This window comes from Penicillium argentinense (genome assembly GCF_028826775.1).
Source record: "Penicillium argentinense strain IBT 30761 chromosome Unknown utg000006l_segment0_segment0, whole genome shotgun sequence".
NCBI classification, from domain to species: Eukaryota; Fungi; Ascomycota; class Eurotiomycetes; order Eurotiales; family Aspergillaceae; genus Penicillium; species Penicillium argentinense.
This window is the reverse complement of record NW_026622665.1, coordinates 379,251-395,107: the sequence shown is the minus strand read 5'-3', so window position 1 is coordinate 395,107 and position 15,857 is coordinate 379,251. Positions and strand designations below refer to the sequence as shown.

At 54.7% G+C, this 15,857-nt stretch overlaps 5 protein-coding genes across 5 annotated transcripts; 2 read left to right on the top strand and 3 right to left on the bottom strand.

Annotated features, from left to right (window-relative positions):
• Positions 1–245: 245 nt before the first annotated feature.
• Positions 246–1,723, bottom strand: N7532_007272 (histidinol dehydrogenase family protein; the record flags this gene model as incomplete). Its single annotated transcript, XM_056619765.1, has 4 exons — positions 246–424; positions 495–1,184; positions 1,237–1,307; positions 1,365–1,723. The coding sequence occupies 4 exons, from the start codon at positions 1,721–1,723 to the stop codon at positions 246–248; spliced, it is 1,299 nt and encodes a 432-aa protein (XP_056473131.1).
• Positions 1,724–2,031: 308 nt separating this feature from the next.
• N7532_007271 (putative C6 and C2H2 transcription factor RegA-like) lies at positions 2,032–5,439 on the bottom strand (the record flags this gene model as incomplete). The annotated part of the gene is made up of 5 exons (XM_056619764.1): positions 2,032–2,206; positions 2,639–3,631; positions 3,676–3,935; positions 3,983–5,219; positions 5,273–5,439. 5 exons carry the CDS (start codon positions 5,437–5,439, stop codon positions 2,032–2,034), a joined length of 2,832 nt encoding a protein of 943 aa, XP_056473130.1.
• Positions 5,440–6,043: 604 nt separating this feature from the next.
• On the top strand, positions 6,044–7,022 carry N7532_007270 (DODA-type extradiol aromatic ring-opening family dioxygenase; the record flags this gene model as incomplete). The annotated part of the gene is made up of 3 exons (XM_056619763.1): positions 6,044–6,050; positions 6,110–6,243; positions 6,300–7,022. The coding sequence occupies 3 exons, from the start codon at positions 6,044–6,046 to the stop codon at positions 7,020–7,022; spliced, it is 864 nt and encodes a 287-aa protein (XP_056473129.1).
• Positions 7,023–7,606: 584 nt separating this feature from the next.
• On the bottom strand, positions 7,607–10,345 carry N7532_007269 (RFX family transcription factor; the record flags this gene model as incomplete). The annotated part of the gene is made up of 3 exons (XM_056619762.1): positions 7,607–9,491; positions 9,547–10,258; positions 10,330–10,345. The coding sequence occupies 3 exons, from the start codon at positions 10,343–10,345 to the stop codon at positions 7,607–7,609; spliced, it is 2,613 nt and encodes an 870-aa protein (XP_056473128.1).
• Positions 10,346–11,703: 1,358 nt separating this feature from the next.
• On the top strand, positions 11,704–14,691 carry pldA (uncharacterized protein; the record flags this gene model as incomplete). The annotated part of the gene is made up of 6 exons (XM_056619761.1): positions 11,704–11,764; positions 11,839–12,392; positions 12,456–13,338; positions 13,420–13,880; positions 13,996–14,541; positions 14,677–14,691. 6 exons carry the CDS (start codon positions 11,704–11,706, stop codon positions 14,689–14,691), a joined length of 2,520 nt encoding a protein of 839 aa, XP_056473127.1.
• Between the last annotated feature and the right edge of the window lie 1,166 nt (positions 14,692–15,857).

Sequence of the window (15,857 nt, the reverse complement as noted above, 5' to 3'; positions counted from 1 at the left end):
ACATCGAAGAGATTTTTCTATCGCGGAAAACAATCTCCGCACGCAAATCACGATGAAGTAGAGCTCTTCATGGATGGTGGATCTGTGGAGAGCTCACTCTCGCGATTCCGATTCATTTTCTTGTTCGCACAGATTGTTCTCAGCTGCTGCAGATAGCTACAGTGCTGGATAAGAGTCGGGCTAGCCGTATCAACACTCTTTATTTGTATCTATCACTTGGTAAATAAGCCAAACACTAGCAACGGTTAAATCCACTCAAACGAGTCTCCGAGATACTGATGCGCCCGAGCATCGCCAGACCGGGCGTGTCCTTCGAAATTCTCCGCGCGCGCTGCTCGTCCACAGAGACGGCCGAGTTCGCCGCTTTCCTGTGCAGAAGTCACCTCTTGATAAGTGACAGTTTTGAGGAACTTGCCCACCCACACTAGAATCAGTATCGTGTTAGTTGGATTGTGACTGTATGAGTGAGTGAGTGGTGGTGAGAGGTGACCTACATCCACCGGTATACCGTGCAGCACCGCGAGTCGGGAGAACATGGTTCGTTCCGATGCACTTGTCGCCATATGAGACGCATGTTTTCTCACCGAGGAAGAGAGCGCCGTAGTTGGACATTTTCTCAAGGGCTTCGCGGGGCTTTTGTGTGAGGATCTGGACGTGCTCGTAGGCGTATTTGTCTGCGAGGGCATATGCCTCGTCGAGGTTGTCCACGATGTTGACTTCGCCCAGTCGGGCCCAAGAGACCCCGGCGATATCGGCTGTAGGGAGGATTTTGAGTAGACGGTCGACTTCTGCGATGGTCCTCTCGCCGACAGACTTGGAGTTGGTGATGAGGACCGCGGGGGAGTCAGGACCGTGCTCGGCTTGCGAAAGGAGGTCGGTGGCCAGCGTGAATGGGTCTGCGTGCTCGTCGGCGACGATGAGGATCTCAGTTGGGCCAGCTGGAAGGTCGATGCCGATTTCCTCGCCGAAGAGCTGTCGTTTCGCTTCGGCTACGAAGGCATTGCCTGGTCCGGCGATGAAGTCGACCTTTTTCATGGTCTCGGTGCCGATCGCCATGGCTGCGACGGCCTGGACACCTCCCAGAATGTAGATGTCGTCTGCACCGGCCAGGTACATGGCGGCGACGGTGTTGGCAGGGATCTTGCCTGCAATGGGCGGGGTGCATGCCGTGACGTGAGGGACGCCTGTCTTGTCAGTGTGCATTCTGGTGTTTTTGATTCGCAGGTGGTATCCTACCAGCGCACTTTGCTGTCAGAATTGTCATATGGCTCGAGGCGAGGAGGGGGTAACGACCGCCGGGGATGTATCTATATGAAGTAGGCGGATGAGTAGAGAAACCGCAGGCAGTGCAATGGTATACTCACGCGCCAACCGAGTTGATGGGAACATTCTTTTGTCCCAAATGCACACCCGGTCGAATTTCCACCTCAAAGTCCTTCAACGAGCCTCTTTGTGCCAGGGCAAAGGTACGCACATTGTCCTGCACCTGCTTGATATCCTCGATGATCTGCTTCGGGACCGCCAAGATAATCTCTTGGATCTCTTCCTGGCTGAGCTTGAAGCTCGTTGGGCTCCATTGGTCGAATTTCTCCGAATACTCCCTCACGGCCTGGTCTCCATTTGCGCGAATGTCGTTGATCACGCCGCGCACGATTGCGGGGGTGTCGACGGTGGACGCGAGGTCCGCGTTCGAGGGACTCGGTTGTTTTAGTTCCAGAACCATTTTGTTGTAGGTATGACAATGTCAGGATTGCTGCTTCTCTCGCCGTGGCTACTCAATGGCCGCTTCTATATACACCATCAACTCGCGCAATGGACGCGTCAACGCATCGTGTTGATATTCGGCATCGGCGCCGAGTCCGATCCCCGCATTTTCGCCGGCTGCGTGGAGAGCTCAACCTCGGGATGTGGAGAGCTGCCAGGGTGGTTCGCCAGTGCGGAGTAGCAAGCACCAGCTGAGTTGTGGATCGGCTCCGACATCTGCCGAGTCCTGGCTCGCCTGGGCTTGCTTTGCGAGTGGTGGGTGCATCCTCACTGCAACGATGGCAGGAGCGATGGGTCAAGGGAGATGACCTCGGGCAAAAGAACAAAGTAGTTGGTGAGTTGTAGGGAAATTGCGCTCCGGGGAACCTCCCAGGTGACGAGGGCGAGCGGCGCAGGGGTAAAGCGGCTCTCGCAATAAGGCAAGTCCTTATACTCCCGGCGTCTAGTGTACCAGCTGTTACTTGGTCCCTGAGTACAGAGAATCTTCTCAAGTCCTTTTATACCCTGCCTACCACAAAAGGCACGCCGGCAGTTGAGCACTTTGCTGCGGAAAAAAATAAAAAAGCATTGTGGAAGCCTGGCTATCCATTTGGTTTCCCTTTGCTCTGTTCTGAAGACTAACTATGGTGCTAACTGTGTGGGTAAATAAAAAACAAAAAAGATTTCTTGATGGCGTCGACATCAATGGCGGGTCGATGTACTTATACCTACCCGTCAAATTAATCTGCAAGGCCCGATTTCGATTCCAGGCTCAGCCATTTTATCTTAAATGCTGTTTCTACGTACCACAGTGATATAATAGAATAATCATAAGGATGCCGTATCATAATCATGGGTATCATAACAAAATACTAATAGTATACAAAACACCTACGGCGCCACCTGCGCCAAATCCCCCATCAACTGCGCGAGACTCTGCACAAGTGGGGGCGTTCGCTCCGACGAGTCTGGTCGCAGCAGCGTCTGCACCAACCGCATCGTCATCCCAGAATCAGCGAGGTAAATCGGGCCACTATGGCTCTGCAAAGCTGGAAGACCGCAACCCAGGGTCACAAACTTGGACACGTCAGGCACTTCCTCAGCGTCCAGAAAGACGGTGGGTCCTAGTGCAGAGACTGGCGACGAGGGTCTTCCGATCAGTCGAACGTTTTTGGCTTTGGAGACGACGCCGTAGGACCAGAATGCGAGACTTGCGTAGTAGACGCCGATTGCAAGGAAGCCGGTTAGCGAGCCGGGCGCCATTTGTCGTGCGGCGCGGACGATTTGCCCAGCGTGCCAGATGGCGCGGCGGGAGTCGGAGCTTGTGATCCATTCCAGGGCGGAGTGGTAGACTCGTCGAGCTTCTTGTTTGTCTTCCTTTCCAGCGAAAAGTTGAAGTTCTTCGAGGGACATGTGGAGGAGCATGGAGACGACTTCGCAGACGAGGATTATCTCAGGTCGGCATTGGTGGCGCAGTTCGGAGCAGACCATGCGGAAGTGTTGAAGGGCTTGGTCTAGCTCTTGTTGGCGGGAGTTGGTGACGAGGGCGTGCCAGTGTTTGGAGTTGCTGCTGGAGATGAATTTCAGTCGGTGGTATTCGTTGATTAACCCCGCCAGCCCGTGTAGAAGGGAGAGAGCGGCCATTTGCGTGCCAATTCGGTCCTGCGCGAGTGACAGTTGGGACATGTCGCGGAGTAGATCGGCCAGGGAGGGAACACGCTCGGGAGTGATTGCGTGGTAGAGCTCCTTCCATTCAACGGCGGACTTGGCTTCCCACAGATGGCGGGCCGCGGGCAGTGGGAGTTCCAAATCAGCGTAGGATATCAAAGGATTGACGTTCAAGGTCACCGCAGACTGGGCGTCGTGAAGGAAAACATGATAGACAAGCCTGCTGGTCAGCATTCATTCGAAAAGCATGATGGAGTGACCAACCTCTTGAAAGACTCCTGCTCAATCCAGTCATACCACTTGCGCTCCAGCGCATCTCCTACATCTTCCGCCATCAGGACGATGGTCGGGTAAACAGATCGGCGGAATCGCAGGGCCCGTCGCAGCATCGTTATGAGAGGTTGCGAGAAACTCTCAGCGATTTCAGTCTTGCGTCGATTGCCACTCCAAATCCCAATGTCGATGTTGAGGGCGTATGTTTGCGACGTGCGCAGGTCGCGGGTGGTGCTATTGTCGCTCTCGTACTGGATTGATCAGTCATGGTCATCGACTCTGTCGGTGGATCACCCACTTTAATAGGCATATACAGTCGCACAATTTCGAGGAGTGCAAACCCCAGTTTCCTGATGGTCGGAATGGGTGACCGCACTGCCCCGGCCGCGGCCATCGCTGCGAGAATACTAGCGTGTTCGTTATTCGGTCGGAAGGTCGGGGCATGAATGAAGGAGTCTACGCTGTTGATCTGGATTTCAAAAAATCGCTGAATCAGACCATCGAGCAGCTCCGTGCTGGGAAAGGACTTCATGATCCGAGTCAGGTTGGCTTCACGGCTGATCTCCAGGACCAGGCCGAAGATCAGGTCCCGGCTGCTGGAGGATAGCCGCTCACATAGGATCTGTCGATCGGGTATGGCACTCATCTCGGGGCTATCGATAGTCTGTGGGACCGACAGATTCTCGTGGTCCGCCCCGGCCCTGTCCTCCTGCATGGGTTTCCACGCAGACAGGGAAGACCGATGGTAGGCCTCTGCACCGATGCCAATTCCGCTGTCGGCGTCGAAGCGATCTTGATGGTCATTTTCATGGGCTCCTGGGGCCAGACTGCGAGAATTGTACATATCGATAAGTCCAAAGTCTCCGTCGGTCAAATTAAAGTCAAACGGTGGGCTCTCCAGTGCGCCATAGTGGGTGAACTCGGGGATCAAGCTAGAGGGGTCGAACGGATCATTGTATCGACTCAGCGAGGAGATCAAGGAGTCTGGAATGAAATTGGGGAAGAATTGGCCGTCGACGCTGAAGATGCCGCTCTCTTGGTCCGTAGGTGAGACGGCGGTACTGTTGGAGCCATTTGCCTGGTACAGCGACTGATACTGCGGCGTGTGCCCACTGTATTCCATCGGCAGCGGCTCAGGGCGTGTCGGGAGCTCCGGTGAGAGAATCGGATCAGGCGGGGGACCCTGGGGTGTCATGAGGATGCTGGTGGTGGACGGGAATTCGTCCATAGGGGTCGGCATGGGCGAGAACGCCACTGAGGCCGACAGGTCGACAGACGGGGCGAGCGGATTGGAATGTTCTGCGGGCTGCTGCAATGGTTCGGGTGAAGAGTCTTGCACGACGTCTTGCCAATCGCACTGCAGGTTCCGCTCGCGACAACGCCGACAGGGCTTCTCCTCGTCGCATTTCAGCTTGGAGGCGGCGCAGGTCTTGCAGGCCTGGGACACGCGGCTCTGCTTGGCGATGGAGGAGGTTCTCTTGCGCTTGCGGTCGCGGTCATTGGCATGGCCGGTCGCATGGCGCTTGAGGAGGTCACTATACAGTTCAGCAAGACCGTTTCTACGTCGTAGGTAAAAGGGAGCACTAACGGGCGGGCGAAACCCTTGTCGCAGACATCGCAGACATAGGGCTTTTCGCGAGTGTGGGATCGGACATGGCGGATCAAATGGTCAGCGCGATTATAGTGACGCTTGCAGAAGCCGCATTGAAAATAACCGCCGTCCTTAGACTTGATGGGCGGGGCGTTGAGTTCCATGGAGGCATCAGAGATAGAGTGAGGTTGAGGGGAAGTTGGGGAAAGCCCAGGAAGAGGGGAAGTCCGGGGTAGAACAATAAGTCAGGCGGACACACACACACGCACTAACTAGTACTATTTTACTAGTACCACATTTACACGGTGACCTAAAAGAAGAGAGTACCTGGGAGGCGAAAAAGAAAAGACTACCGACTGCACGAGCTAAAATAGCCAGCAATGCCGATCCACTCGATGATCTGCTGTGTCTCCACTGCGTGTCTTCTTCACTTCCCCCGGATTCCCACGACTAGCACCAGAGGGGCTAGCCAGAGGCGGGGTACGTACGTATGCATCAAGTGGAAGAAGTTTTTAATTGTGTACTTCTATTAACTTCTCATCCTTGCCAATTTTCTTTAATTTTTTATCCGGCAGTTGTATCTCCAGCCTTTTTATGACACTGCCTCGGGATGTGGGGGACCACTTCCGAGGGAGGCGCCGAGGGGACCATCTCGCCAGCAGGTTATAATAATAATTGTAGAAGATAATCTGGCATTTCTAACAAAGTGAAACTCATCTTTTGGTTCCTCGAATACTCGTCAATTTTTTATTGTTGTGTCGAGTCATCATGATGGGTAGGCCTCCAACGGTCGTACTATACATCAACATCAGTATGAACTAACACTGTCAACAGCAGGCCTCACCCCCGTCCACTTCTTCTCGCACGGCTCAACCATGATGCTGGGCGAGGAGTCCGAGAGTGCCGACTACTGGAAAAAATGCGGCGACGAGGCTCTCGCCCGCAACATCAAAGGCGTGGTCATCATGGTACTCTCAAGCCAACCTCTGTCACCACAAATCCTCCCTCAACTAACATCATCAAGGGCGCCCACTGGGACTGTCTCAACGACCGAATCGAACTCGCCACAAACCCCAGCCCCGGCAAAAGTCCCGTCGCCTACGTCCACCCGGACAAATACGTCAACTACACCCTAAACCCCGACCTCCCGACAACAACCCGCTGCATCTCCCTCCTCGCCAAGGAAGGCTTCAACGTCAGCGGAAACGACACCTTCGACTGGATCCACGACGTCTACCTTATCCTCATCCGCATGTTCCCCAACGCCTGCCCACCGACCACCCTCATCTCCGCCAACGCCCGCTACGACCCACATTTCCACATGAAGATCGGGGCGACCCTGCGCCCGCTGCGGAAGGAGAATTACCTCTTTATTGGAACCGGTGGTGCCGTTCATAATCTGTATCGGAATCGGTGGGCGCCTATGTTGCGCTTCCGTGATAATTTCGCGATGGAGACACCGCCTGAAGACTGGGCGTTGGAGTTTCGTCAGGCGGTTGAGGATGTTCTTACCAAGACTTCGGGTATGCAGTTAAGGAGGGCTATGACAAGGTTGATGAAACATCCCCGGTTTCGGGATGCTCATGCCACCGATGATCATTTTATGGCGGCGATGTTTGTGGCGGGTGCCGCCGGGGATGTTGAGGATGAGAAGACGCCTGGTGTGATGGGGGCGGAGAGTTGGGAGTTGACGAATATGTGTAATTCGCAATTTACGCTGGGGCGATGGCAGGATGCTGCTGCGTAGACACATGTCGAGGTGTATCGCAGTCATTTAGTAGTTGAAATTTCGTATCCAATTCTCCAGTAATTTTGACTTTGTACTCGAGGCAACGAGAATTATTTAGAGCTAGTTGAATGAGCACGAAGTGAGAAATTATGAAGAATACATTGAGTCGGTGCCTACCCTAGATGATAAGGCAGACGGGTAAAAGCAAGAGATCTCTGCTCTTCTTCATATCTACACCTATGAGGACGGCATTCACTTTTGGTATCATCATTACGCGGCCGTGCCACGATCATATCCATGGGATTCGACTATGTACAAGCCCCACGGCCGCCAGAATAAGAACAGGAGGAAAGGAGCAAGAACCAGGCCAAGGTCCGGATTCCGCACGCCGATTAAATGCTTATCGAAAGATCAGGGGAATCTGTCTCGACGAGTTCCCATGCTCGTGTCTCGTCGCTTCGTGCAGAAGTATGTGTCCACAACGCCGTTCGCCCACAAAGGAAAACCACAAAGGAAATACAAAAGAAACGAAAATTCTCACACAGGGATATCCCAACTCCGACAGGAAGCAAAAGCAAGAAAGCGCACAGCACAGGACAGAACTAGATCACAACCACGTCGCCTTCGGCGTCGGCGGGATCCGAGGCCATCATGTCGTTGTATTTACCCACCGCGATCATCATCGGGTCGTCCTCGAGGTCGATGGCGCTATCATCGTTGTTTGCGGGGAGGACGAGCTCTTTCTCGGGGACATGCTTGGACTCGGTCTCGTTCGAGGCGGGGCTCTCAGTGGCGGCCTCATGGCTCATGGACTGGCGTGAGTGTGTCTTCGAAGGCACTCCATTGGCAGTGCCAGACTGGCGCTGGTAGTTTACCATGCCGGTGTGCTCGTGACCGAAAACGGCACTCTGCAAGGATGCAGGCGTGCTGTGCATGAAGCCACCCTTCTCAGCCTGCCAGACCATCATCTCGTGGAAGAAGACCTTGGTCATCCACCAGGCACTGAAGCTGGGAGCACCGCCGAGGGTCAGGCGGTGCAGGACGCTGTCCCACAGGGCATCAACCTTGTCAATGATGCACGCGGCGTGGTGTTGGGCGAAGATGACAGGGAGGTTGAGAATGAAAGAGACCCAGTTATCGGGAAAGTTGTAGTCGTCTCCACTGGAGTTGTCAACAGGGAACTGGTGGGCCTCCGCATCCTCGGGTTGATCGGGCTTGTGGAAAAAAGGCAGGCCGGTCGACGGGCTGGCATCCTGAAGAGGGGTGAGGAGCGCCCGCACATCATGCTTAAGGATCTGTTGGGTAGCCTTTTCGGCACAGCTCGGAATGTTCGCCTTGGTGATCATCTCAGTCGGGTTCACCAAGGTCTTAAAGTCATACCACATCTGATTGCGATTGTCGGGGTGGCATAGCCAGGCCGCAGCAGCATTCGCCGCCTGGTTGACATCCAGCATGTGCTTGAGAAGGTTGCAGAAGATGTGCGCAGGGACGAGTCGCGCCACCGAGACATGGGCAGGCTGTGCCTTGAAGGTCTCGGCGATGTGGCCGCAGAGCCGCTGCGAGATGGAACCAAAGGCGTCCATTACGACTTTGGGAACCACCTGCGTGGTGAGCGGTGCCACAAAGGCAATCATTTTTTGGTACATCAGCCAATCGCACTCCTTGATCCAAGGAGCCACATTCGGGTGCGTCAGCAACTTCTGGACTGGAACGGTCAGCGTGCCGTGGAAGGCCGAGAAGTATTTGAGGAGGTTGCGTTCCTTGCAGAAGCGGAAGCTGTCAATGACCGATATACAGTGGGACCGGTAAAGGGCCGCCAGTGCATCAGCCACCTTGAGATCAGTGTTTTGAGGAAGGTACGGGCGAATATCGGGCAGGGTGAGGGAGTCATTGTCCACCGAAGGGGTTTCATCGTTGGGGAACTGCAGCATCTGATGGATCATCTTGCCGGCTTGCTGCGCGACGTTGTCGGTGGTGATGGTGGCATCTGAGCCAAACGGAGGCTGGCCCTGACAGCTGCAACTGCCCATGGGAGAGGTATTGGACGTGGTGGAATTGCGGGGTGCGAACGAGGTGGTTGGCGAAGGGAAGACGGCCGTGTCAGCGGTGGGAGGGGGGATGCTAACACTGATGCGTCCGGTGGAATTGACGGTAGGTGCCGGAGACTCGCCATCAAACTGTCGCGAACGCATCGCGCTAGCGGGTCGATCAGGCATCCCAGAAGGGCCGTGAGGGTGGGAAGGAACCTGGGCCACAGGCTTCACTTGCTTCTCCTCAATGACTGACAGATCCACATAATGATACTTGGATTCACCACGCACGCCGAGGCGTCGCGTCTGGACGTTGGGAAAAATAATGCGGACCAGCTTGCCAAAGGATGCGGGGTTCAACACCGACACTCGTTCCGTGCCACACTTCTCTGCGTAGCAGCAGTACACTCGATCACGTCGGACGGAGCCATTGCTCTTGCGACAGTTCTCACGCAGCCTCAATCTACAGTTAGCTTTGACGAACGACACCATGACAATGGCACAAAACTTACCAGATCATGGCGAATACCTGCTTCACCTTCTCTGCCTTGCCTCCGGCACCCTCGTGCTTCATGACCTCGGTGGCCATCTGCTTCAAGGTATATCCCTCATATTGACGCAACAGCTTACGCAGTTCATTGTCATTCGCCAGAGTTGAGCTGGATCCACGCTTCTTCTTCCCACCAGCCTCAGACGCCTCCTGTTCATCCAATGTCTGGTCGGGCAGATGGTTCTCGATACCGCTGTCGTACAGGGGCTGGTACTGGGAGACGGGGACTTGTTGCAGCCCATTGTGGTTCATCTCGGGCGGCATGGAGTGGTGCGAGAGGTTGTGACCGTGCATGGCATGGCTAGCAAAATCGTCGGGGCGAGGGCCTACCGAATGGACGTCACGATGGCCTTGGTCCAAGGACGGGCCATGGGTTTGGTGTGCGAGCTGGTGTCCAAACCGCATGATCATATCTTCTGGGTTCCCGCCGAAGACATGCTGGGCACCGGCGACCTGGGAGGGCATAAATTGCGGGAATGCATCGAGTTGATCCTGGGTTTGTTGTGTGGTGCTCGAATGAATACTGGCTGTCGAGCCTCGGGAGCGTGGGCGGCGACCAGTACGGGAAATGGTCTCGGAGCGGCCTCGTAGGGGGTCAGCAGTCCCTGGACGGCTCATGGGTCCCATCTGTTGGGTGGTTTGGGAGACGATGCTTCCTTGCGACGGGGCGCGCACTACACAGGTACATTATTAGACGGGACGGGCCACCTGGAAGAGCACCATGGGGCCGGCCAAGGGAGCTTACCTAGTTCGGGAGGCATAATGGCACAGGGTGGATGAGTGGTCGGGGTGCTGGGCGAGTGGAGGAACCCCGTCACCTGGGAGATGGACCGGTGCAAGACCTGGTCGGGGTGTGTTTGGGGCGGGCACCGACAGCGACGGTGACCATTCGGGGGCGAACGGGTTGGCGGATGATCGTCAGGCGGTTGAATCGAGCGTTGTACAGGCGCAGACCAGCACACAAGCCGCACAAGAAACCCAAAGCCGGCTAACAACCGCGTGGTGAAGTCGAGACGAAGGAGGATAAACAGAGACGGCGTTCCTCAGACAACGTTGTTTGGGCAGTCACGTGGCTGAGTCAGCATGCCAAACAAACATGCGGCATGCATTCGCGCAGGGATTCCAGATTGCCCGCCCGCGCGTTAATTATAGAGGCAGGCTAGTGGTTGGGGAGAATAAATCCATCGTCTGGTACATTCTGATCGGAGGAATGCGGTTATCGTGCAGCGAGGGGCTACAATAGCGCTGAACAGTGTCATTACAGTATACGCGACGGAAGGTTCTGCGTGGTACTGATCTGAACTCGAGATTAGACTATTAAATAATCTTTATACTTCCAAAAAACTAGCTATTTATTTGTCATGTCAAATAATCCAGGCAGTTCTGCCATTTCTCTGTATTTGTTCTTGCACTTATTTATTGTTATTGTTGTGTTGCATCGGCTACGTCACTCCCCAAAGCAGGAACAACCACACGTGACTGAACAGTGTTTAGGTTGTATACTTTTTCGGAAGTACCGGTTCGCTCAGCAGCACTATCAGAAGAAAAGTTCATATTCGTATGATCGTGATGAGAAGCTCTACCCGCATTGTAACCTCATAACACAATATTCTCCAACATGCCAACTGTGTTGACACACTGCAGTGATATATATGTGCAACTCCACCGCTGATCCAGCTGCACCCCACTGCGCCCCGGATCTCGCATGGTTGCTTTTGATTCTTCTATTTTTATTCTGACAGGCATATCAGACCCAGGGACTCGATCTATCAATCCAGCACCGATATCAATATGATGCTTTTTTTCTGTTGTTCTGCCATGACGCGGCTGGTGGGACTGGCCCTCGCTGTGAAACAGGTGTCAATCAGGGTTCGTCGTACACAGTAGATAATCTCCGACCTCCGAAAGTACAGGAGCAATTGGACCGGTCTCTGTCTCCCCTCCCTGGAATTGGTTAATAGGTAAGAGAACGCTGGCGATCGCTCGCTTTGGGCACGATCAACGCCAAGCGGTGCCATGCAAGCCTTAGGGCGTAGGGCTGTGATGTCAGTGACACCGGCCTGGATGGGTTCTTCTTCGTCGCCGCCCCTCTCTCTTCCCCACCTCCACTGCCGCCGCCATGCACAAATTCAAGGAAAGGGTTGAGAAGCAATTCGACCAGCTCGAAGAGAGCTTCAAAGGTACTCCCTACACTATTACCCAGGTACACTAGGGGTAGTACCTACGAGTATAAGGTGTGTGCTAATGCTTGTAGACCACTCCCTACACGATACCAAAGCCCAGGCCACGCACCTAAAGCACAAGGTCGGCAAGTTCTTCAACATCGTCAACCCCAACCACCGTCACGATGAAGAGCACGAGCGGGCCACCGACCGCAAGCGCTCCGAGATCGCCGCCTCGCATCGCTTCGGCTCCTTCGCCCCCATCCACGACGGCAATCGCCTGAAGTGGTACGTCGATGCGCTCGACTACCTCTGGGCCGTCTCCGAGGCCCTCGAGAAGGCCACCGAGACCATCTACATCGCCGATTGGTGGTTGTCTCCGGAATTGTTCCTCCGCCGCCCGCCCGTCCAGCATCGAGAATGGCGCCTGGACCAGGTGCTGAAGCGTCGCGCCGAGGCCGGCGTCCAGATCTACGTGATCGTCTACAAGGAGGTCAACCAGGCCTTGACCTGCAACTCGGCTCATACCAAGCATGCCTTGCGCAATCTCTGCCCCGAGGGTACTCCTGGTCATGGCAACATCCATGTCCTGCGCCATCCGGATCACAATGTCTTTGAGAATGCCGCTGATATGACTCTCTACTGGGTAGGTACAGCTAAATACATCAACAATTGATATTTATAAAGGTCTCTGCTAATGCTCATACAGGCCCACCACGAAAAATTTATCGTGATTGACTACGCCGTTGCCTTCATCGGCGGCATCGACCTCTGCTTTGGCCGCTGGGACTCGAACCAGCACCCGCTGGCCGACGTGCACCCGGCCGGTCTGCGCGACGACATCTTCCCCGGCCAGGACTTCAACAACAACCGCATCATGGACTTCCAGAGCGTACAGGACTGGCAGAGCAATGAGCTGAGCAAGGCCGACTACGGTCGCATGCCGTGGCACGATGTGGCCATGGGTCTAATCGGTGACTGCGTCTACGACATCGCCGAGCACTTTGTGTTGCGCTGGAACTTCATCAAGCGCGACAAGTACAAGCGCAGTGATGATGTCGACTGGATGCTGATGGAAGGCCGCACCGGCGAGGATGAGGATATCATCGCGGTCCAGCGACCCAAGTACCCCTGCGGACAGTATATCCAGCATCCCCTGAGTCCGTTGTCCAGTAAGCCGCGCGGCAACCAGGGTACCGTCCGCGCGCAGATTGTGCGCAGCAGTGACGACTGGAGCAGCGGTATTTTGAACGAACATAGTATCCAGAATGCCTACTGCGAGATCATCCGCAATGCCGAGCACTTTGTCTATATCGAGAACCAATTCTTCATCACGGCCACCGGCGACGAGCAGTACCCGATCTACAACCAGATCGGCCGGGCGATTGTCGATGCCTGCGTGCGCGCTGGCAAGGAAGGCCGCAAGTTCCGTGTGATCATCGTCATCCCCGCTATCCCCGGCTTTGCTGGAGATTTGCGTGATTCCGCAGCGACGGGCACGCGGGCCATCATGGACTATCAGTACAAGTCGATCTGTCGGGGCGAGAACTCGATTATGGGGCAGATTAAGAAGGCGGGTGTTGACCCTACTCGTAAGTGACCTTCCCTCTGCCTCTGTTTCGGAGGGCAAGTATCTGCACAGATATGCAGATATGAGATACTGACCTGACCAGAACAAATCTTCGTCTTTGCCTTGCGCGCCTATGACCGCATCAACAAGACGCCCGCTCTGATCGATCTCGAGAACAAGGCCGACGTGACCTACCAAGATATCCAGCGCGGTATCGCCGAATCGATCATGAGCGAGAGTGTGCATCCGTCCGTCGGCAAGGACGGCGACAAGGGAGAGAAGAGCTACGACGACGACCCGCAGCAGAAGGAGGAAAAGGTGCGGAAACTCGAAAAATTCGAGCAGCAGGTTGAAAATGCCAAGGTGTTGGATGGCGATGCGAGCCGCGACTCGGTGGCCCACTGTACGATGTTGAACGGGGGCAAGATGTCCGAGGAGAAGTGGGAAGGCGATCCCGAGGCAGAGAAGGACAATATCGTCCAGGAAGAGCTGTATGTGCACGGCAAGGTGTGCATCGTCGATGATCGGATTGTCATTTGCGGCAGTGCCAATATCAATGATCGAGTAAGGATATCCCCAGTTCGGGGAAGTACTTCCACTTCCGCCTCCCACTTCCCTGCCCATTTCGTTTATTTTTCTGCAATTGTACCCACGGTATACGAACGCTAACCCGCGACAGTCCCAACTCGGATCCCACGACAGCGAATTGGCGATTGTGATGGAGGACCAGGACTTCATCGAGAGCCAGATGGACGGCAGGCCGTATAAGGCGGCGCGGCACGCCGCGACGCTGCGCCGGCATCTGTGGCGCGAACACCTGGGCCTTCTGCCGGCGCAGGATTATGATGCGAGCCAGCATCCGAACGCGCGCAGCCCGGACGTCTGTCTGAATCAGAGTGAGGACGGCCCCGAGGATGCCTTCGTGACCGATCCGCTCAGCGACACGGTCTGGAGCACCTGGACCGAGCAGGCTAGTGTCAACACCGAGACGTATCGGATGCTGTTCCGCGCCGACCCGGATGACCATATCAAGACCTTTGATGACTATGACCAGTTCGTACCGCGTGGGGTTCGCCAGGGTCATCTCTTTGACCCGTATATGCCGGCGGCGGAGGTGCGCCAGAAGCTGGATCGGATCAAGGGCCACTTGGTGTGGCTGCCGCTGGACTTTTTGTGTGATGCGGAGATGGCCGAGCCGGGGTTGGCTGTGAATCAGATTACGGAGGTGAGTACTTTCCTTAATAACAAAGGCAATGTTTCACAAAAGGCACCGCGGTCTTTGTCTTTGTCCTTGTTACTGTCCCACATGTTCATGCCCAGTGTGGGGTGGGCCGGTGGACACCAACTAACTCCTCGGCAGAGCATCTACACGTAGTCGCGAACAAGCCCGAGATCCCGCGATCTCTGCGATCGATCGCGCACCCCCCTGTCGCGGCGTTTCTTTGCTTTTGCTTTTGCTTTATTGTGTACAATGCGGAGATATCCGACGATCCGACTTTTGTCGTGGCAACTCGTGCATGTAGCCGGTAGCCTCATCGAAGGACACGAAAGTACCGCCTCAAAGCATGTACTTCTGCCTCAGCCCAGCCCAGCCCAGCCCAGCCCTAGTCCATGTCCCAGCCAGCTGGTACCTCCCACACTACGACTAGTGTACATACTACGTAGGTTCTTAGTGTACTTGGTAGTACCTCCACACCGCTGGTCCTTGCGCGGTGGAGCCGTGAATAGAGTTAGCGGACCCAAACCCCTGGAAATCCTTATTACGATTTGCTCTCCGCGCCCCCCAACCCGCCTAGCCCGCGTAGCGCTTCGCTAAGACACCGCGTAATTTCGGGTTTTCCTACCCTAGCACTCTCGTCCGATGGAGTATTTCGTGGGCTGGTTGGAGGGGTTGACACCTGGCAGTAGACTCCCCCTCTTCCAAAGCCACTACCGTGTACGTGTAAACAGACCAAAGTGCAGTGGACTCCTCCTCCGCACCCCCGATTGGCGACACCTCGCATCTTGGCGTCGTTGGTTGCTTTTTCGGCGAGACAATGCTTTTCAAGTAGCAGGTCGAGACGAGCGGCTCGCGGAAAATAATAAAATAATGGGCAGGGTCAACCGAGTGGAATGTGGAGGGGCGAGGGGCGATATTCATCGATCTATCCCTTTTTCGATCATTCTGTCGTCGGCTGCTGCTAAGGCAGGGAGTCCCTGCATAGAATCGATGGCGAAATTGCTTACCTTGCACTCAGTGTGCGAGGGATCGTCGGTGCCACACTTTTCACTGAGTTTGCATCCAAATTTGAAATTAAGTTAGAACACTCGGTGAAATGAATTGAATTTGAATTTGGGGAACAGAAGAGTTTGATTTTGTGGAGTGAATTAATTTTCCCGAATTTGATCCCATCCTATATTAAATTTATGCAATACATTCCATACCATTGAACCCAATTCCAAATCCATCATATCCATGATACCCTTTTTTTTTGTGTAGCAACACTTGAAATAAAATAAAATAAAAACAAGCATCAACGACCGATCTACCCAACGCCAAAG